We start from the raw sequence: 21,565 nt of genomic DNA, 5'->3' as shown, positions 1-21,565 counted from the left end.
TTAACTATTTGTACCACATTATCCCCAATGATTTTGATCTTTAATGTTAATTTATAATTTACTACTATGAGAGTCAAGAAGCTGTCTTAAGCAACACAGCCAGAAACCATAAATGAAAATAGGCATGAGCTCATGAACAAATTGAAAATGTCTGTATATGGCAAAAACAAAACAGAACAACAACAAAAATACCAAAGTTTGAAAGACAAATGGAAAATGGGGGAAATAATTGCATTTTAAAATGAGGTAACCAAAAATAAACAAACGAACAACACTCCAATTAAAACATGAACAAAGGATGTGAAATTGAAATCACAGAGAAAAAATGCTACTGTCCAGGAAAAATTAAAATGTAGGTTTAAATTCAGAACTAAACAAAGAAATACAAAATGAAACACTGAGATATCATGACTTACTTATAAATAAGCAGAGGTGAAAAACTGTGGCAAAACTTACTATTGGTAGGACTTATGGAGAAACAGTCTCTCTTAACTAGAATTAGAAATTTAAACTGGGGTTTCCCTTACCACTTGGTCCAGTGGTTAAGAATCTGCCTTGAAATATAGGGGACACTAGTTTGATCCCTGATTCGGAAAGATCCCACATGCCACATAACAACTGAGCTGCAACTACAAAAACCCATGCGCTCGAGAGCTCTGTGCTCTGCAACCAGAGAAACCACTGCAATGAGGAGCCAGTGCACCTCAACTAGAGAGGGACCCCCTCTCTCTGCAATGAGGGAAAACTTGTGCGTGCAACAACAAAAACCCCACACAGTCAAAAATCATTAAATATATATAAATAAATAATTAATTTAAAAAGAAATAAGAAATGTAAACTGGAGAAATCTTTGGGGGAGCTATTAGCAATAGCATCAAAAAATTTAATATGCATAAATTTGATTAAATTTCTGCTTCTTTGAATGTATCCTAGCAGGGTAAGATATATGCATGAATATATAGGAACAAAACTGCTTACCACAGCATTATTTATTCAAGCAAAACAACTGAACTCCAAGCCCTCAAAAAGAGAAAATCGAATGACTAGCAATAAAGTATCTTAAAATAAATATTCATCAAATATTACCTGTGAGTGGGACTTCTACTTCTTCATAGTTTTCTGAATTGAGTGAGTTTTATTTTCTTCTTACTGTGAACATGTAATTCAGAAAAAAAATTAATCCATTTGTCATTTGGGAGGCAGTGATACAGAAAAAAGCAGAGCAAGGTCAGTTATCTTGGGATAATTCTGGAACACAATGTATTCAATATAAATTGATGGAAACTGATCATCAAAAGATAGCAGAGATTTTTGGTAAAATCTCTACTGTCTTAATGCAAGCATGCTAAACCCCTCCCAATCCTGATAATGTGATTTATCACACCTGCTGAGCTGCAGTGCTAATGACTGCCACATGGATGGTGCCCTTTGCCTCTGAAGCCCCTGGGGCCTAGGACATTGGGTATTATTTTAGATTTCAGAAGTTTCAATCCACCAATAACTTGAGAAGTAGTCCAAAAATACAAAAAAGAAGTAAGGCATAGGTGGATATTCTTATGGCTGATTCACACTGTTGTATGGCAGAAACCAACACAGCATTGTAAAGCAATCATCTGCCAATTAAAAATAATCTTTTTTTTTAAAAAAAGGTAAGCCTTAAAAGCAACTTATTTTGTATTTCTGTGATGGTTCAGTGTCTAAGACTTTGACTTTCAATGCAGAGAGTCCAAATTCAATCCCTGATTGGACAGCTAAAATCCCACATGCCACACAATGCAGCCAAAATATAAAATTTTAAAAAGTATTTTTAAAAAAGAAAAAAAAAGGTAAAATACATAGCCAACAGGAATTTGCTATATGGCTCAGGAAACTCAAACAGGGGCTCTGTATCAACCTAGGGGTGGAATGGGGAGGGAGACGGGAGGGAGGTTCAAAAGGGAGGGGATATATGTATACTATGGCGATTCATGTTGAGGTTGGACAGAAAACAACAAAAGTCTGTAAAGCAATTATCCTTCAGTAAAAAAATAAATTCATTTTTTAAAAAGAAACTTATTTTAACAGTTGTACAAAGTTCATGACAAAAGGGTGACAAAAAACGGGAAGATAATCATTTGTCTGTTGCCACAAACCCTGGCCCTGTCTGAGGTTGAAATGTTCCCAGGATGACTTGTATATATTAACAGAATATTTTAGGGAAATTTAAATATTTCAGCTTCTTTCTAAAACTGTCTTATCTGAACTCCTTTCTAAAGTTAGAGTACTGGAGACATTAAGGGTCTTTTTCACCCACACCCTAGGCATACATTCAGAGTCTTAGCTTTTTAATAAACCACTCAATAGTGAAGTCGCTCAGTCGTGTCCGACTCATTGTGACCCCATGGACGGTAGCCTACCAGGCTCTGTGGTCCATGGGATTTTCCAGGCAAGAATACTGGAGTGGGTTGCCATTTCCTTCTCCAGGGGATCTTCCCAACCCAGGGACCGAACCCGGGTCTCCCGCATTACAGGCAGATGCTTTATCCTCTGAGCCAGGTACTGCCAAAATGGGAGAATAGCAGACCTGCACACTGAGGTTCAGAGCGAGCTAATACCTGGGCCACTGCCCTGCTCAGAGGTGTCTCCTTTGGAAGCCTTCTTCTTAGCCCTGCTGAACCAACAAGCCCTCAAGCATCAACAGTCCCCAGCTGAAAATGACTCAGTGCATGCATGCTAAGTAGCTTCAATTGTGTCCAACTCTTTACACTGCTATGGACTATAGCCTGCCAGGCTCCTCTGTCCATGGAGATTCTCCAGGCAAGAATACTTCAGTGGGTTGCCATGCCCTCCTCCAGGGGATCCTCCCTGACCGAATGCATCTCTTATGTCTCCTGCATTGGCAGACAGGTTCCCTACCACTAATGCCCCCTAGGAAGCCCAGGTGACTTACTAGATGCCCTTAAATGGCTTCCAGTGTTTTCATGGCTGTTTGCCTCATCTCCCATTTAGACTGTCAGCTCCTTGCAGCTAGACACTTGCAAGTTCTCATCTCAAACCCACTGAGCAAAGTGATCAAGCCAGCAACTCCTAGACCATGAAGACAGGAACCCTGCCCCCAGAAGGCCACTCCATGTTGATATCGAATAAGAAAGAGTAGTTGACAAGTGTTTCCCCAAAATGCTAGAGAACAGGACTTGTGATGTAGTTCAAGACTCTAAATATTATTCTGAGTTGTACTTTCACCTTCACAGGATCATCATGACTCAAAGAATTGAAAACCATGAAACATCATTGCCTTCTGAAGTACAACAAACACCTCTGTTACACATCATTTACTGTAACCGAATGTGCATCTTCTTCCTAACAGAGGATGGAACTTCCAACACCATTTCAGACACAAGGCTCCATCTCCAAGATACACACTTAAAAATTCACTGTTGGTGAGAGCCTAAATATCACTCTCAAATAAGAAGGAACTCACATTTCTCAAGCATCTATATTTTCTGAACAAGTAATTAAAGCAAGAGAACTTCCAGCCAGAAACAACCACATCAACTAAATAGGTTCCACCTTCTCTAAAGTGCTCTAGTTTTTCGAGAAGGGGCTTCCCTTGTGGCTCAGCTGGTAAAGAATCTGCCTGCAAGGTGGGAGACCTGGGTTCGATCCCTGGGTTGGGAAGATCCTCTGGAGAAGGGAAAGGCTACCCACTCCAGGATTCTGGCCTAGAGAATTCCATGGAGTCACAAAGAGTCGGACACGACTGAGCAACTTTCGCTCATAACTCATGTAAACAAAAATCAGTATAAGGTTAACGTTTCTGTAGAAATACCATTAACAGCTGAGTATAGCTAATAACAGTCACTGAAACATGCTTTAAATCTCTATATTTATTCCTACATAAACACAAACAAGTAAAATGCGTAAATCAAACTGGGGGCTTCCCAGGAGGCGCATATTGTAAAGAATCCACCTGCCAATGCAGGAGACACAAGAAACACGTTTGATCCCTGGGTCAGGAATATGCCCTGGAGAAGGGCATAGCAACAAACTCCAATATTCTTGCCTGGAAAATTCTATGGACAGAGGAGCCTGGCAGGCTACAGTCCATGGGGTGGCAAAGACTCAGACATAACTGAGCAACTGAGCACTTATGTAATTTTTAAAACTTTTGAAAATATGGAGGCAAAACAATTATCTTTACCAAATAAACTACCAAGCCCAATTGAACTGAAATTATCACTGCTACTTATTGAGAATTTCTCATATACTAGCCTTTGTAGCTACTTTATATCATCCAATCCCAACAGCAAGTCTTTTATAGGTGGGAACTAAGGTTAATTACCTGACTCACTCATTCATTCGTCTTATTTAAAAATATTTGAGATATTTATATGTGCCAGGCCCTTCAGTGCTGGGGATTAAATGGCAGGGAGCACCCACTTGGATTCCAGACCACATGGAGCTTGCAATATAGCGAAGGACACAGTTAATAAATGATCACTCAATTGTTACATGAATGTTTGCAGCAGAGATGGTCAGAAGAACAAGGGAGATCTGACTGAGTCAAAAGGTCAGAAGAAAGGTTTTCTAAGAGGACAAGAGAGATTTGAAAGATAAGTAGGAGTTAACACAGCAAAAGGCCAGAAAGTGAAAGGGGAAATTGCATATACAAAAGTAATACTCATAGCAGCAGAAAGCAGGGGGTGCGGTGGGTGTGACAAAGGTTGGGAAGGAAAAGTGGACAGACAGTAGGACCAGGGAGTTGGGTTAAGGACTTGGATCTTTATCCCAGGAAAAATGAAAAGCCAAGTTTGAGCATCAAGGCATCCTGATGAAATTTGCCCCAAATGGCTAGAATTTTCACAAAGAACCTGAAAGGCAAAAATAGTCCGCTATTTGGGGACTTCCTGGAAGCTATTTTAAAAAGGCATTCTTGAAAGTTAGCAAAGTGCTAACTTCTAAATTTGAAGCTACAGATTATTTAATTTTAATTATTAATATATTTAGACTTTTGCCAAATGCATTTTTGAAGGAAAAAACTCATGAGTTTTCTTTTAGTATACTCTAGCTTCCCCATGATCAGTCTTTTTGCTAATTTCTTTATTATACAGTTAGAGAATAGATGTTCCCTACAGATTTTCTTTCAAGCTCATAAAATTTCCATAAAGATTTATTTTTAAACTTTATAATATTTACTATTTCAGGGGTTAAAAATCATGCCTTTAACAGACTTATTTCAGTCACTTGCTAATAATTACACAAAACACAATAGTAATTTCTAGGTTAACAGAATGACTCAAGTTTAGTCATTAAAAAAAATCTTAAAACTCTGTATTTAAGAAAATTAAAGTTAATAAAAAATTTACTTAATTACATTCATTAATTTCATTCATTCATTGGAAAGCACTTACTGAGTGTGAACGATTAGGAATTTCAAAATCAGTGTTTTTGGTTTTTTGAAAGAATAAGATGGTAAAGAATCTACTTTCAGTTCCAGCCCCACTAAGTCCAAGGCAGTCCGGATATATACTCCCTCAGATCCTTGGGGCAGATTAGCCTTTTGAATAGTCACACCCAACACACAGTTTGTATAGAAAAGCTGTTTTATACAACCCCACAATATCCTCAAATGATTCACAATTCACTGTAACTTCATAACACTTCCTGTCCAAAGGACCAAGACAGGAAGAAGAAATTGAGTCAGTATGCACCCGTCTTCCATTTACCAAACTGAACATTTTTAGACCTGACCTATTAACTAAGATTAATTCAGGACTGGCTGGCAGCCTAGATGTTATGGCATCTGAATTATAAGAAGGACTATCATAGAATGTGTTCAACATCTTCCTTAGAGAACAAGCTGAACTTCCTATGCCCTTTTGATCACAGGTCCACATAATGGGAAGTATAAAACCCAAAACTATTCAGAGGCTAAAATCTTAGTAATATCCAAATACTCATTTCAATTTGTGGTTTTTACTTTAGCATCTAGGTTAAAAAGATTCCAAAATAAAGGGCATGCGTGTGTACTAAGTCACTTCAGTCGTGTCCAACTCTTTGTGACCCCATGGACTGTAGCCCGCCACGCTCCTCTGTCCATGGGGATTCTCCAGGGGATTCTCCAGTGGGTTGCCATGCCCTTCTCCAGGGGAACTTCCAGACCCAGGGATTGAACCTGTGTCTCCTGCAGCTCCTGCACTGCAGGCAGATTCTTTACCACTGAGCTACCAGGGAGGCCCCAAAATAAAGGGACCAAATGTTAAAAACAGAATAAAACATACAAACATGAGACTGTCTGGGGAAAGGCAAAGCAACAATACAATGGTCTCACCAATTAGACTTTCTCTCCAGACATCAGTCTTACAAAAGAAGCCTGACTGTAACGTCAAGGGATAAATATAATGGTAATATAATGAAAAAAATCATGTTGGCCAGTAGAGAAATTTTGCCTTGTTACAGAAATTCAGTCCATAACTGACTTTTCATAAATCGTAGTAATAAAGCTCCTAGAGCTGGCAGGAAGACTGATCAACCTGTAGAAATCACCAAGTAGATTCAAGGTTGACCATAAGATTTCTGAAAAAAACCAGACCAACCAGAGCCTCCAGTTCAAGATCAACCCATCACTTCTCTTACCCAAGGATGACTCTAGATCTTTCCCCCAGTCTAGCTAGGGATAAAAGGACATCACCAAAGAAGGTCAGATACAGAGATAAGCTCTTCCCAGTCTTCCTAGGGATGTAGATAAGAACTGAGTGTTCTAGTTTGAATTTCTATTGTAGCAACTCCCAATTCTCTCCAAGAGGTAACAGTTACAGAATTTGGAGATTCAAAGCAATTCGAAAAGTAAAATGACTACAGTCCTGGTTGTCAAATCAAAAGGTCATTATTGCAAAGCCTTTAACTTAGGAAGGTCCCTCCCAAAAGAGTCCACGCATAAATTTATTAAGGCAATTGAAATACTCAATTTTCACTCTTGGAAGCAGTATACAGTGTTGTGTATACTGGGCCATCTTTAAATATGAATACATAGATAAGTCTATGTTATAAACTAAAAAATAAATAAAACAATCAATGTTCTTGTCTCAAAAACAGCATATCACTGCAAGATACAGTTGGTTATCAAAACTGGATCTAAACCACTAAAGCCAAGTGGTTCAGTCAATCTCACAAAAAAACTGGAACTAGAGTTGTTTAAAACTACATTCTCCTGTTACTATGATATAAATCAGAAGCTTAGATGAGTAAGTGCAACCTTGAAAATATCTGACTTAACATGTCCAACAGACCTACTGGTAAATAAGAGTCTACACTGTCTATGGAAGACTTCGGGAGGCAAAATTCACACCTGTTTATTTACTGCCTCATTGGAAAAAACAAATTGAAGGTACTTAGAGTTAATAACAGAGAAGGCAATGGCACCCCACCCCAGTACTCTTGCCTGGAAAATCCCATGGACAGAGGAGCCTGGTGGGCTGCCGTCTATGGGGTCGAACAGAGTCGGACACGACTGAAGTGACTTAGCAGCAGCAGAGTTAATAAAGGGCTTTCCAGGTGGCTCAGGGGTAAGGAATCCACCTGCAATGCAGGAGGTGCAGGAGACTGGGGTTTGATCCCTGCGTCAGGAAGATCCCCTGGAGAAGAAAATGCAACTCACTCCAATATTCTTGTCTGGAGAACCCCACGAACAGAGGAGCCTGTCGGGCTACAGCCCGTAGGGTTGAAAAGAGTTGGACACTACAAAAACGATTGAGTCAGCAAGTGATAGTTAACAAAATGAAGTCCAAAGAAATGAATACAGAAAACTAAAAGAAGGCAGAAATAAGATCCCACCGTTCAATGACTGTGATTAAGAGCACCTGTTACTTTTGTGCCTCCAGAGAACTTAGAGGTAAGTGTTGGTGTGGCAGGTGTTTCCAAGGATTGGGCATTTTTCAACATCAGTCAAGCAGGAACACCTGTTCCCAAATTAGGGTTCCCTCTCTCCAACTCTCCACAACACATTTGAAAATAGACTGCATTGTGAACATTCTTTCAAAACTCTAAAAGTATCTCCCCAAATTAACCCGTTATAATTCTGGCACATAACATGAAATCAATTTTAGGACACATTATAATAGCTACACCAAACACTTCACTAGGCGTGCATGCATGCACATGCGCGCGCGCGCACACACACACAGAAACATAATTCCTCTTCGGGATCACAAGTAATCGTGGAGGCACAAGACATTGCTTTATACACCACGTGCGGAAAGTAGCAACAATGAATAATAATAAAAAAAAAATAGTAAGGAGTAAATTAGAAAGAACCCAACAGATTCTCATTTTTACATTGCGCTTAAGGTATAGGTTAAATGTTTTCCCAGCTTGCAAACCGGATGTTGGGTGAGCTAGATTACACAGAATTCCTTCTAGTTCATGAAAGATAAATTCCTAGATTCTTCCCTATTGACTCTGTAAACACAGGTGTTCTAAACAGCCAGAAGCGTCTAACTTAAATTCCACTTTATGCTTTGAGCCCGAACAGCGTGTTTTCGCAGAGCTCCTGCAGTGCTGGAAACACAGCCTGAGCACAAGTGTCCCCTAAAAAGCAGCCGTCGGGTTTCTTTCACCTGTTCGGCCCGGGACTTGTTGGCCAGACAGGCGGCGAGCTCCCGTCAGCCTTGACCACGCTGGCTTTGGCCGCCAACTCCGTCCCCCTCGGGAAAAGCTGGCGTTCTTCAGCACCTGGGCCCCTCATTTTCATTCAAACGGAATGTGTCCGCGGAGAGGGTAGGGACCTGCTGTTGCACTTACATGAAAAACGTCTTTTTATTCTTTGTGAACCGGCCGGACCAAGGTACATTTTGGAAGGCAACCCCGGCTGCCCTCGTGGAAGCGCGTTGAAGAAAGCAACCCCAGCCCCGCGCCGCGCGAGTGGGCGCCCCCTGGTGGCCCGACGGGCCGGGAGCCGCAGCGGCGCCTGCGTCCGCTCCGAGCCTCGGAGGACCTGAGGACCCGGGCGTCGGGGGAGAGGCCAGGGCTGGCGGCGGCCCCATCGTCCCGGGGACGCCGCGGAGCAGGCGGACGTAGCCCGGTCCACCCGAACCCGAGGGGTGGGGGGTGGGGGACGGGAGGCCAGCGTCCGGAAATAACGCAGGCCACTTCCCCTGCCACCTCTGGTTCCAAACCCCGGGCGAGGAGCCCTAGAGAAACATGGAGAAGGCAGGGGAGAGGGCAGCGTGGCAGGGAACGCGCCCGGGACGTCCGCAGACCAGGGCTCGGGACAGGGCGGCGAGCGCCAGGGCAGTTGTGAACCGAGGTGGGCTGGAGCCAGACCCGGGAAATCTAGCACCACGTTTTCCTAGCAGTTTCAAGAACTCTAACCCCAAGACCGCGAGGTCGCAGGTGCTATTCGGGAGTTCTGACCGTACTTCCCTGTAAAGTAAAACCATTCTGTAAATCATTCAGAATCCAATATTAAGAAATGTGTGTGTGTGGGGGGGGGGGAGTAATTTCCCATTGGTGCTCCCACGTCCCTGCACGTTTCTTCGTAAACGATCGGCAATTAGAGCAATGCATATGTATGCATTTTCTATCTTTACATTTCTTTTTGTAAGTGGGAAAATAGACCACCTTGCAAATGGACAATAGAATCTTCTTGGGGAATGTTCTACGTGACAAGGAGAGTCGGAAATGAGATGATTCTTCTAGTTGAGGAAGAAATCTGCAATGGAACGGCGAGCCCCCTCCCATTTCAGAAGCCCGTGATGTGGCCCTTAGTAATCGTGTACGTGTGTAGGACGGAGTTAACTAAATTTTTTAAAGGCCTAGACTGTAGCATTTCCATCAGCAATTGCGTGAAACAAAACGGTAAGAAAGATCTTCAGAAATCTTCCATCTGTAGCTCACTCCCTCTGTTAGAACAACATCTAATATTAAACCGAAAAGCTACAGTTGACACCATCAAAAGCAAATCCCGGCCAGAGCAGAAGGTACTTGAAACCCGAATCTGCATTCCGCCCCTCTCGTACGCCGCTCGGAGGTGGGGGTGGCGGTTTGTCCCGGTGCCTGGTGTATAATCGGGTTAATCCAGTAGACAAAGGATAAACCAATAGCCCTCCCACCTCACTTCCCGCTCCCCTTCCCCTCCCCCTGCTTCTCTCCCCGTCGCCCCCTCGAGGGGGAACAGAAAAGGGGAGAGCCTGTCTTGCAATGGATTCCGAAGAAAGTCTCAAAACCCGCAACTGGTTTTTAATGCTAACACTGCCTGTCCGGAATTAGTCTGAAACGTTTATTCCCTTCTCCTAGTGGCGGGGAGAAAGTTCCTTAAATCTGCCGAGCTCAAGGTTCGTCCTCCTGGCCTTTGGGGAAAACTTTAAGGTCAGTGTTTCCTTGAAACTAGATCAACTGACCCCGCCGTGCCCAGCCCGGCCCCGCGGGCACCGCGCGTGACGGCGGCCGGGGCGGCAGGAGCGGCCCGGGTACGCGCGGGGCGGCGCGGTTGCCCTTTTGAATGCCTCCTGCGGCTCGGAGCGCTGGCGGGCGCTGGAGTGTGAGTGAATGTAGCCCCGCGGAGCCAATGAGCTGGGACCGGATGCGATATATCCTCTGGGACAACAACTGCTCTGTTCCGCCTCGGATCCACATGACGCCATTTACTGCTGCCGCGGCCGCCGCAGAGCTCCCTGCCTCCTCCGGAAAGGCGAGGGCGCAGGCCAACGGCGAGCCCCCCCGGCCGGGCCCCAAACCCTCCTCCTCCTTCTCCTCCTCCTCTTTCGCACCCACCGCCCCCGCCTCGGCCTCGCCGCCGCGCCTCCACAACGCCCAGTCTGCACCGCCGAGAGCTGCGCGCCGCAGCGCGAGCGGAGGAGAGGGGCCGGCGGAGCGCGCAGCGCCCAGGCCCCCGCGCCCGCCCGGCCCGGCTCGGCCCGGCCCGCCACCCCGCGCGCCCCCGCGCCGCCTCCGCTCGGCCGCGGCCGCGGCCGCACGACTTGGCCATCTGGCTCTTAGGTCCTCGCGAAGGCCGTTTTCTTTTCTCATTCGCTCATCTGCTGGGAGAGGAGATTCGCCGTTGGCGCTTCGGCCTCCAGTTCATTGAGAAAAAAGGGGGGAAAAAAAAAAAGGAAATACTCCGCGTGCGCTTCTAGAAGGGGGGTCGCCTCCAGCCCCGAACTCCAGAGTGTTCTTCGGCTAGGACTTGGCTCCGGATTTTTTTTTTTTTTTCCTCTCCTTTTCTCGTCCAGCCAACCGCTCAGAAGTTAGACTGAAGCAGAGTTTGGAAGGAAGGAGAGGCAAAAAGTTTGCATCAGGGCTGGATTTATTTGCACATCGCGGAAAGAAGAGAATCCAACGGAGAGGGGTTGGTGCAAAGCCGCGATCACGGTGAGGCGCGTTTGGCCGGCTCGTCCCCTCCTGGCGCCGCGGCCGGCGCGTTGTGGGCAACATGGAGTAGGTGCAGCCGGACCGGCAGTGGGGTCCGTCTCTCCTCGGGCCTCCCTTTTAATCACCCCGCAGGTTTTCCGTGGGGAGCCCGGGAGCTGCCCGCGGATCAGCCTCACCCCGGCCTCGGCCTGCCTCGGCGGGGTGTGGGGGGGTGCAGCGCGCGCGAGGTGCTGTGTCCCGGGCCCCACGACCCAGCACGCCCGCGCTGGGGGGCTCGGGGTGGCGGCCGGCTCGCGGCGGCGCACTGGCCGCGAACTGGGCGCTGAGAGCGGGAGAGGGAGGGAAGCACTTTGTGTTTTCCAGGGCGCCCCTGCAAGCGCCCGGACTTCGAACCTGTTCTCTCCGGGGAAGGCAGGTCCCGGGAGAGGCTGTCCCGAGGCAGGGGCGCCGGGTTACCAAGGGGGCGCGGGTCGCTGCCTCGCGGGTGGAAAAAAGAGGACAGGGTGGCGAGGGGAGGACGCCCCCGCCTCAGCTCAGCGTGGACTGCGGCGAGCACGCAGACGGTGGGAGCGTCGCCTTGCCTGGCGCCGCGTCTCCGCGGTTCGGAAGTGCAGCTTTCTCTTTTTTCCGTTCGCCGCGGTCGGCCTGGGTCACGCTTTTTTTTTTTTTTTTGGGACGATTGGGCTGACCCAGCACAGGAAGAAAGTCATCAAGCGGTCATGATCGTTTTCCATTACCTGAAAATAGGTGGCAAGAGAGACTAGGTTTTTTTGGGGGGGGGGGGGGTTCTTTTACTTTGATGGACTGATACACTTTTTTTGTGTGGTTGCTGCTGGTTTTTTAAATTCGGAACCTTGTGCGTTTTTACAAAGCGGTTTCTGTGTCGGTTTGCCCCACCCTTATGCTGAAGTCCTTTTCTCCCTCATCCTTACTCTGATCACACACAGTTCTTAATGGGGGGGTTTCAAAGCACTTTCAAAGCAGGGGGGTGACGAGGGAGCGCGGGGCGGGGGTGGGGGGTTGCTGCGATGGGGAAGAGGGATCAGCGGAAATCACTTTAGCAAACCCCCTTACCCCCTAAAGATGCTACTTTGCACTGCAAGCATCGCGGCAAGTGTCCGGCTTAGGGACCTAGGTCTTGTATGCTCGGCGTGGGGCGCTGGAAAATGTTCTTAATTTTTAAAGCAATTTTTCTGTGACTTGAAGGAACACATACATGCATACAGATGTATATTTTTAATATACAGGCGCGTGCACATTGCAGGCATTGCCCCTCAGGTCAGCGCAGGGTGGCGTCGCCGAGTGTGCCAGGGTTAGATGACCCGGCTCTGTGTCTCAGGCAGGACTTTCTTCCTCGCGGAGTCGGGGCTGGAAACCAGTGCCCTGCGTTCGAGGGCCTTGGCCGGAACGTCCTGCGATGGGCTCTGTGACCTCCGCCTGAGGGAGGAGCTGCTCCCTCTTGGAGCTGGGAGCCAGTTCTCTGGGGGTGGGGGAGAGTTCTATCTGGGAAGGCAGGGAGGGGTTCCTCCACCGTTCCAGGGCAGGTTCCATTGCGCGGCGCCCCCCCACCCCGCCCCCAACCCCGGCCCCGCCTGTCTGTCCGTCCCGGGATTGTGCGCAGGGGGCCAGCTTGGCCGCTGGGCTGCGTCTGTCCTCCGGAGAAAAGTCCCTCGGGGCTCCGACTGAGTCCCACCTGCTGGGGACGGCGTTGGGGCGCAGATAGAGCCGATAAACTAAGAACAGCTCTGTCTTGTCTGCCTTTCTGTTGGAGCTGAGATCCGGTTTCCAGCTCTGCCTTTTTCCGAATTGGAAGGCGTGTGTCACCTGCCTGTGTTTTCTAAAAAGTCAGACTGAATGAAGGTCCACTTTTGCGCGTTTTTGGTCATTGTAGACTGGGTTGACAAAGAGGATGGTAGTTTTGAAATTGAACAGAGGGATGGCAATTTAAGCGGTTACTTGTCAGGATTGATAGATTTGCGATGTGACACTTGAATTTTTAAATCACTTCCTGTTATCACCAATCAGTGTATGTTTTCAATTATTAGGTTTTGGGAAATGGGCAAAAGCAGTTAAGGTTTTGACATGATTGATTTCTAAAACAGGGAGAGCGGGTCTTTTAGCTGCAGAATTTAAGATGTTCTCCGAGGCTTTCAGGTTGTAAAATATGTGATTCTCAAGTTGTTGGGATGTTGAAAATAAGTTCCTGTCTTTTTGTTGCTCGAGGTGTAGGTTTGCTCTATTATATTCCTGGCACCTAACAGGATTTGAATTGATGTGTTTTCAATTCTGTAACTTCATGCTACTATACAGTTAATGCATGATTGTTGTATAAAGTGTATATTCCTGGGGAAGAGAAGTATTTACCCTTTTTTTGCATGTCATTTCATCCTATGGGATTTTGTAAAGTCACAGAATAGTTCAAGCTGTTTAATGTAAAAGCAGATGTAAAGTAGGAACCAAGAATTTCTAGGCTGTATCTATTGAAGTTCCAGGCAAAAATGACCATGATAAGTTGAAACCTATTTCACAATTTGAAAAGGTATTCAGCTTTTGAAAATGTCAGTATGAATGCTATGTTCCAAGAGTACTTTCCTGCAGTTTTCACAGGGAACCTGAACCTTGCAGATTTTTTGCTTATACGAGTAAGGAATCGTTCCTCATGTGATTGAAGCAAAGATGAGTTTGGTGTCACTACACTTCACAGGATTCAAGAACAGTGGATACCTAGCTGTAATTTTTACTTTTGGGTGCAGGCGTGGATCAGACGGCTGTCCTGATACGCTCTACAGCCACTCCATTTTCAAAGTCTGTTTCTCCAGGGGCCGTGGGGAGTGAAGAGTTAAGCCAGGTGGGTGGAGAGTGGGTAGTATTCTGGAGTGTAAACCGTCTGCTTCCTCTTGGTTTCCGCAGGAATTCAGATGTGTTCTAAGCCTGCTGGAGTGACTACACTTCCCAGACCTGATGGAGGCCAGAGCTCAGAGTGGCAGCGGGTCGCAGCCGTTGCTGCAGGCACCCCGTGACAGTGGCCGGCAGCGTGGGGAGCCCGACCCCAGGGACGCCCTCCCCCAGCAGGTACACGTGCTGTCTCTGGATCAGATCAGGGCCATCCGGAACACGAATGAGTACACGGAGGGGCCCACCGTGCTCCCCAGAGCTGGCCTCAAGCCTGCTCCTCGCCCCACAGCCCAGCACAAACACGAAAGACTCCACGGGCTGCCTGAGCCCCGCCAGCCCGCCCGGCCCCAGCACCCGCCGGCCAGGGCCCCTCTGGCCCGGTCCATCAGCACAGTCAGCTCGGGCTCTCGCAGCAGCACGAGGACAAGTACTAGCAGCAACTCCTCCGAACAGAGGCTCCTAGGATCCTCCTTCTCCTCGGGGCCTCTGGCAGACAGGATCATCCGGGTGCAGCCCAAGTCGGAGCTCAAGCCAGGTGAGCTGAAGCCGCTGAGCAAGGAAGATGTAGGGCTGCACGCCTACAAGTGTGAGGACTGCGGCAAGTGCAAGTGCAAGGAGTGCACCTACCCGAGGCCTCTGCCGTCAGACTGGATCTGCGACAAGCAGTGCCTTTGCTCGGCCCAGAACGTGATCGACTACGGGACGTGCGTGTGCTGTGTGAAGGGTCTCTTCTATCACTGTTCCAACGACGACGAGGACAACTGTGCGGACAACCCGTGCTCTTGTAGCCAGTCTCACTGCTGTACACGTTGGTCAGCCATGGGCGTCATGTCCCTCTTTCTGCCTTGCTTATGGTGTTACCTGCCAGCCAAGGGTTGCCTTAAATTGTGCCAGGGGTGTTATGACCGGGTGAACAGGCCCGGATGCCGTTGTAAAAATTCAAACACAGTTTGCTGCAAAGTTCCCGCTGTCCCACCCAGGAACTTTGAAAAACCAACATAGCATCATGAATCAGGAAGATTGCAGTCATGAGGATTGTTTCCCTCCGCCCTTCTTTTTTTTTTTTTTTTTTTAATACACACATATGCAACCAACTAAACAGCTAGAATCTTGGCACTGTTGATAGAGGGTTGGGATATCCTGTGCTGTTTGCAGTGAAATGCTTTTTTCATCCATGTGCCATTTTAATTGATATGCTTGTTAGAACTCAGCTAGTGGAGCTCAGAGTATGGGATACAGACCTTGGTGACCTACATGTTGCATAAGCTAAAGCAATAGACACTCTAGGCGGAAGTTTTTGTTTGTGAATAGTACTTGCAAAATTTGTAAATTAGCAGATGACTTCCCCTCTCCCCTCCCCCACCCCCGTTGTTTTCTCCAGAGATAATGTGCTATATTTTTGTATATACAATAATATTTGCAACTGTGAAAAACAAGTTGTGCCGTACTATACGGCACATTCACAAAATATTATACTAATATGTTGTACATTCGGAAGAATGTGAATCAATCAGTATGTTTTTAGATTGTATTTTGCCTTACAGAAAGCCTTTATTGTAAGACTCTGATTTCCCTTTGGACTTCATGTATATTGTACAGTTACAGTAAAATTCAACCTTTATTTTCTAATTTTTTTCAACATATTGTTTAGTGTAAAGAATATTTATTTGAAGTTTTATTATTTTATAAAGAAGAATATTTATTTTAAGAGGCATCTTACAGATTTTGCCCCTTTTATGAGGATGTGATAGTTGCTGCCAATGAGGGGTTACAGATGCATATGTTCAATATAAAATAGAAAATATATTAACGTTTGAAATTAAACTGAGCTGTATTGTCTTATTTTACATTTTCTTTGGTTTTTTTTTTTTTTGAAGTGAAAAAGAAGCCATTTTAGAAATATCATTTCAGTGACAGACATAGTTTCACTTATCTGTGAGATACTCATGCTTGCTGCTTTAAAGTGAAGATTTGGTGATTTTCAGGGATAATTCTAGCAATCAGGAGAGAAATAATTGAGCACTTGACTCACTTAACAGTATTAATCATAGGAGGGCTCATTTTGGCTCCCGTTGTTTTGCTGATTTGCAGATTAGCCTTTGTTTTACAGGTTTAAAAAAATCTTAAGTAATTCATTCAGGAGACTTACCTAAAAGGTGAATCATTAGACTTTTTTTTAATATAAAGTTATTAAGAATGAATGTCAAGACTGATTTTAAGACCAGAGAAATGAGTTTGTTTCAACATTTATTGACTGGTCTCTATGTGTCAGGCATGCAGTATACACAGATTAATGCTTATAATTGAGGCAAAATGTTTTCTTGACTTAACTGGCTGTGTTTTTCCTAGTCTCTGGTTTTAGACTGTTAGGCTTATTGCCATGATACAAGAAAAAGGCATGGAAAATATAACTTGTTTTGATTCAGGTACTGGGTATCAAGGAATGTCATCCTACTTTGGCCTAATAATTCAGGCTTAAGCAGCCCCAACTTAGCTGTTTGAGAGGCCCTGTCTTAGTTGTTTAATCAGATTATCCAGGAAATTGTTAAATTTTACACTGAAGTATGGCAAAAAAAAAAGTCAGTGTTTGTAGTTATCTTTTGGAACCAAACATAAAACAAGCTCTTACAAGCCCATCTTGACAAATACTGGGTTTTCTTATTTGTAGTAAGTCACTTGATTAGTCACTTCATGGCTGATTATTTTTTTTTTCCAAAAGCACAACCTTTTGCTGCCAAGAATCACCGGAAGTCTAGGAAATGATTTACCTGTCATTATTGTTTAATCTCTCGTTTCCTGTTCTAAGGTCTTAGTACAGGCTGTCTTCTGTTTTGTTTTTTGAAATCGGCTTTCAAGGAACCATATAGCCTCCTAAACCAAGACATTGCTATAATGTCTTGCTATAAAAGGGCACCCGTTGTGCCCTCTATGCTTTTCAAAAAACACAAAGCTGAATTAATTTGGAAATTATTTACTCTTTGGTTTCAACTTTGGAATACTGAATGTTGCAATTCTAATACTCTTAAGGTCTAATCTTGATGGTCTCAGAATTAGAATATTAGGAAAAAAATAGGGCAGAGTTTCTTATTCACTGTATAGTTTTTCAGGATTTGTAAAGCACACAAATTTTGATTAACTAGTTTCTGACTGTTCATCAGGTACTGCCATATGCACTGATAAAACTATTTTGTTATAGAAATTCTGAGTTCTTTTTTTTTTCTTTTTAACACACAAGCAGCTTAAAAAGTCTAGATAAATTTATCAGATGCCATTGGGTGTTTATTGAAGATGTAGATTAAGAACCTCTTTCCATGATTATTGAATCAGTTTCTTATCCTGTTGCTTAGGGATTTGCATTTTTAATCATTCCTCTAGTGATTATGTATAGTTTGAGAGCTACTGACCTAGAAATTGCTAATTTATCTTTTTTTGTTTTTTCAATGGAGTCCATTGTAAACCATAATTCACTAGTTTGAATGTGGAACATGGTTATAAACCAGCTGAAGCTAGAAGAGGACTTGGCATAAGTATATATATAAAGTCCTGATAAAAATTATTTAAAGATAAATAAGGAAAACTGGATTCCTCAAGAAGCTTCCAATTAATCTATTAAATGTTGAGTTTGTCTATAAACCAATAGAGAATTCATTTTCAGAATATAAAAAATGAAGTATTAAATGAATAGCTAAACAGGTTGAAAACAGCTGATGTTCACTTTTCAGTGTGTTAAAAGATTTTTCCAGTTTTCCAGGTCATCACACTAAGGTGGAGGAATCATCACCTCAAGTTCATGAAAATTCTTATAAATACCAGTCGATAAGGCAGTGGTCATTATTTGGATATTGTGATAGGTTACAAGTACAATGATACAATAAGCATTAGTTTACTGCTTAGCATTTAGAGATATCTTCGCCATATATTCTGGTTTCTTGCCTTTTATTTTCTTAGAAACTATTGAAATTCATTTAAGGATGACAAATTGATTGCTGTTACTGAAAACAGTCATTTATGTGTGTTGAGATTTTAAGGCCCTGCCAGAGCTCTCCTTGTCGGAACATGCTCTGGGCATTGTCTGTGAAAGAAGAAAGCCAAAACCAAGTGCAGGTACTCCCAACCAAACTTTTTGCATAAATTCTTTCTCCAATACACCTTTGTCTCAGGGACTACTCGCCTCCAGGTTATGTAAGATAGTGATGATGTCAGATAAATGAGTTCACTCTGCCCAGTGCAGCGAGATGCTAGATAGACAGTTGATGGGTTTGACGCTTTTGAACATGCATGTCAGAACTTTCAAGGGTTTATGGGTTTTGAGTTTCACTTGTAGTAACATCCCAAATTGGCCATTTACCCTCCTCTCTTAAATGTGCAGAAAGACCAGGATGTGTGTGCCAAAGTCTCAGCTTTGAAAATAGGCTAAACTGTAGATGAAAAACATTGTTAGTCATCTTGTGCACAATAGTTCACACTATTTTAGTAAAGGAAAATAAAAATAGGCATTAACTAGTTACATCAATAGTGTATCAATATCCATTCTTTGGTTTTTAGTATTTATTAAGACACAAGTGATGTTAATTTCTACTTTAGGCCAATTGCTTCATTTCTCTGTGAGATACCAAGGGTGTGTCTCCATTGATTGAAGACTAGAGCAGAATTTTAAAATAAGGCCTGTCTGATTTCGCTGAACTGATCATCAGAATGAAGCTTTACATCTGGATTATTTAACCACTGGTTTGGCCACTCAGGGGAGGATAAGGCTGCCAGACTATAGTTTGGGTTTCATTTGGATATCATTCATGCCTCTATCTGCCTTATACCATGAGAGACAACTATATGAATAATGGAAGACTGTGCATTTTACTTAAGATAGTATACCTCTGGTCAAAATTAAAGATACTCATTTAACTTACAGTCAAAACAGAGGGAGAAATATATCTAGAACATAATACTTATTATATAATACACATTATATTCTATAGAGAATATAAAAACATAGATGCATAGCAAATAAGAAAAAAAGATTAACACTTGACTATTCAAATGTTTCAATGTTCTTTTTTTACTTTTTGGCTATACCAAGAGGCATGTGGGAGCTTAGTTCCCCAACCAGGTATCAAACCCGAGTCCCCTGCATTGGAAGGCAGATTCCCTGGACCGTCAGGGAAGTACTTCACATTTTTATTTAAAAGTACCTTTTTATCAACCTAAAGAATTTTCAAAAACCAGTCTTAGTTGGTAACTAATATTTTTTGAACTATTAAAGGAGATTAGAATGAAGCCTGTTGCCTTGGCCTCTGGCTTGGCTACATGAGTATATAAAGCTTCAGCATACCTTCAAGGAGTTTATTTTTCAAAACAGTTCTAATGCACAGAGAAGAAATAAAATTTTAGCTTAATACAGGAACCACACACCCCTACCCCTGGAATGGAATTTGAGCCTGAAAATAATAATTATGCATTTCAGTTTAACACTTTTTATTTTTGAATGCCTACTCCTTACCCATCACAGGGCTAGCTGATGATGTATAAAAGGAAAGGGTTAGTGACTAATGTAAGACAGAACTTTTCACAGCGAAGGCTCAAGCAAGGTGCCATGAGACACAGGAGACTGGTAAAGCACTGATGTGTTCTCTGTGGTGGGGGGTGGTTCTCCAGGGCTTTGCAATGGTTGTGTGTATATGTGCTCACTCAGTCGTGTCCAACTCTTTGTCACCCCATGAACTATAACCTGCCAGGCTCCTCTGTGGGATTTCCCAGGCAAGAATACTGGAGTAGGTTGCCATTTCCTTCTCCAAGGGATATTCCTCACCCAGGGATCGAACCTGGATCTCCAGTGTCTCTTGCAGTGGCAGGCAGATTCTTTACCCTTGAGCCACCTGGGAAGCCCACTTAAATAGCCATGGAGTTTTCTGCTCAGGGAGATGCAAGAGGACTCCCTTTATTCATTAAATAAAACTATGTTCACCATGTTTGTATCTTAAATTCTAAGTGAAATGTAGAGATGTTTGATTAATACTTGGACACCTATAATTTGCTATGTTTATTCTTAATTTCATGATTCATGATTCTTTAAAACTTTTCTCTAAAAAATACATTTTTAAGATATGTAACTAAGACATAAGTTGGAAAGATCTATTTATTCTTGCCTTTCCAGTTTTTGTTAGAATTTACCTCATCATTAACCTATAATTTTAGCGTGCTTCTGTACCTAGAAAAATGAATACACATGAAGAACAAATTGGGGATAATCAAGCTGAGAAGAAAAAAAGTGTTCATGATAGTGCGAAAGGAAGTAGTTGAGCTTTGGAATAATTCAGCCCTTGCCAAAACACAATGTCAGAGGCCTGGCTTTGCAGATTCACAGAGCTTCCCAGGTGACTCAAGGGTATGGGTTTGATCCATGGGTTGGAAAGATCCCCTGAAGAAAGAAATGACAACCCACTCGAGTATTCTTGCCTGGAAAATTCCGTGGACAGAGGAAGCTGGCAGGCCACAGTCCAGTGGGTCACAGAGAGTCAGGCATGACTGAGCACACACATGTGCATGTGGCTCTCCATGCCCAGGTGACCACCTTTGGCACCTAAGTCAGTGAAGTGAAAGTCACTCAGTCCTGTCTGACTCTGCGACCCCATGGACTGTAACCCACCAGTCTCCTCTGTCCATGGGGATTCTCCAGGCAAAATTACTGAATTGGGTTGCCATGCCCTCCTCCAGGGGATCTTCTCAACTCAGGGATCGAACCCCAGTCTCCCGCATTGCAGGCAGGCAGATTCTTTACTGTCTGAGCCACGAGGGAAGCCCACCTAAGTCAGGAGAACTTCCATTTTTAAAAAATGGTTCTATGTTCCAAATAACGTCTGTTTTATTGACTCGCATAGGGTTTACAATCAAGCAGGGTTCTGGTAACTATCATATTTGTAGTGCCAAATATGGCTCTGGTAAATACCATATTTGTATCACCTCTCATTTCTGCAAGTTCTTAATATGCTCAATGCATCCTTCCTAGACCCGGCTTTCCTGCTCCAAGTAAGCACAAAGTAGCCCTCACACCCTGAAACTGTTCCCGAGTTTCCGGCTCCAAATCACAAGTTCCAAACTACGTTTAAGGGTCACTGCGAATGTTATAAAGTCTAGTGACCAAGCAGCCCAGCATACATCACGCAGCAGCACAGAGCCTTGGGATCAACATTTAGCACCTGCTATGTTGGCACACTAGTGGCGAGGATGTCCTGAGAGAGACTTGTCTCTAAGCCATCCCTCTGCCAACAAGGAACTGACTCCAGCGGCACCAACAACCACACAGTCGACATTCGTATTCAGGTCCCTG

General features: G+C 44.2%; 1 protein-coding gene across 1 annotated transcript; it reads left to right on the top strand.

Annotated features, from left to right (window-relative positions):
• Positions 1 to 11,062: 11,062 nt before the first annotated feature.
• On the top strand, positions 11,063 to 16,065 carry SPRY2 (sprouty RTK signaling antagonist 2). The gene is made up of 2 exons (XM_043892245.1): positions 11,063 to 11,346; positions 14,257 to 16,065. Exon 2 carries the CDS (start codon positions 14,308 to 14,310, stop codon positions 15,241 to 15,243), a length of 936 nt encoding a protein of 311 aa, XP_043748180.1. The 5' UTR covers positions 11,063 to 11,346; positions 14,257 to 14,307; the 3' UTR covers positions 15,244 to 16,065.
• Positions 16,066 to 21,565: the final 5,500 nt, after the last annotated feature.

The sequence above is a fragment of the Cervus elaphus genome, chromosome 30 (assembly GCF_910594005.1).
Source record: "Cervus elaphus chromosome 30, mCerEla1.1, whole genome shotgun sequence".
Lineage (NCBI taxonomy): Eukaryota > Metazoa > Chordata > Mammalia > Artiodactyla > Cervidae > Cervus > Cervus elaphus.
The sequence above is the reverse complement of the archived record's forward strand: the minus strand, read 5'-3'. Positions and strand labels throughout refer to the sequence as shown.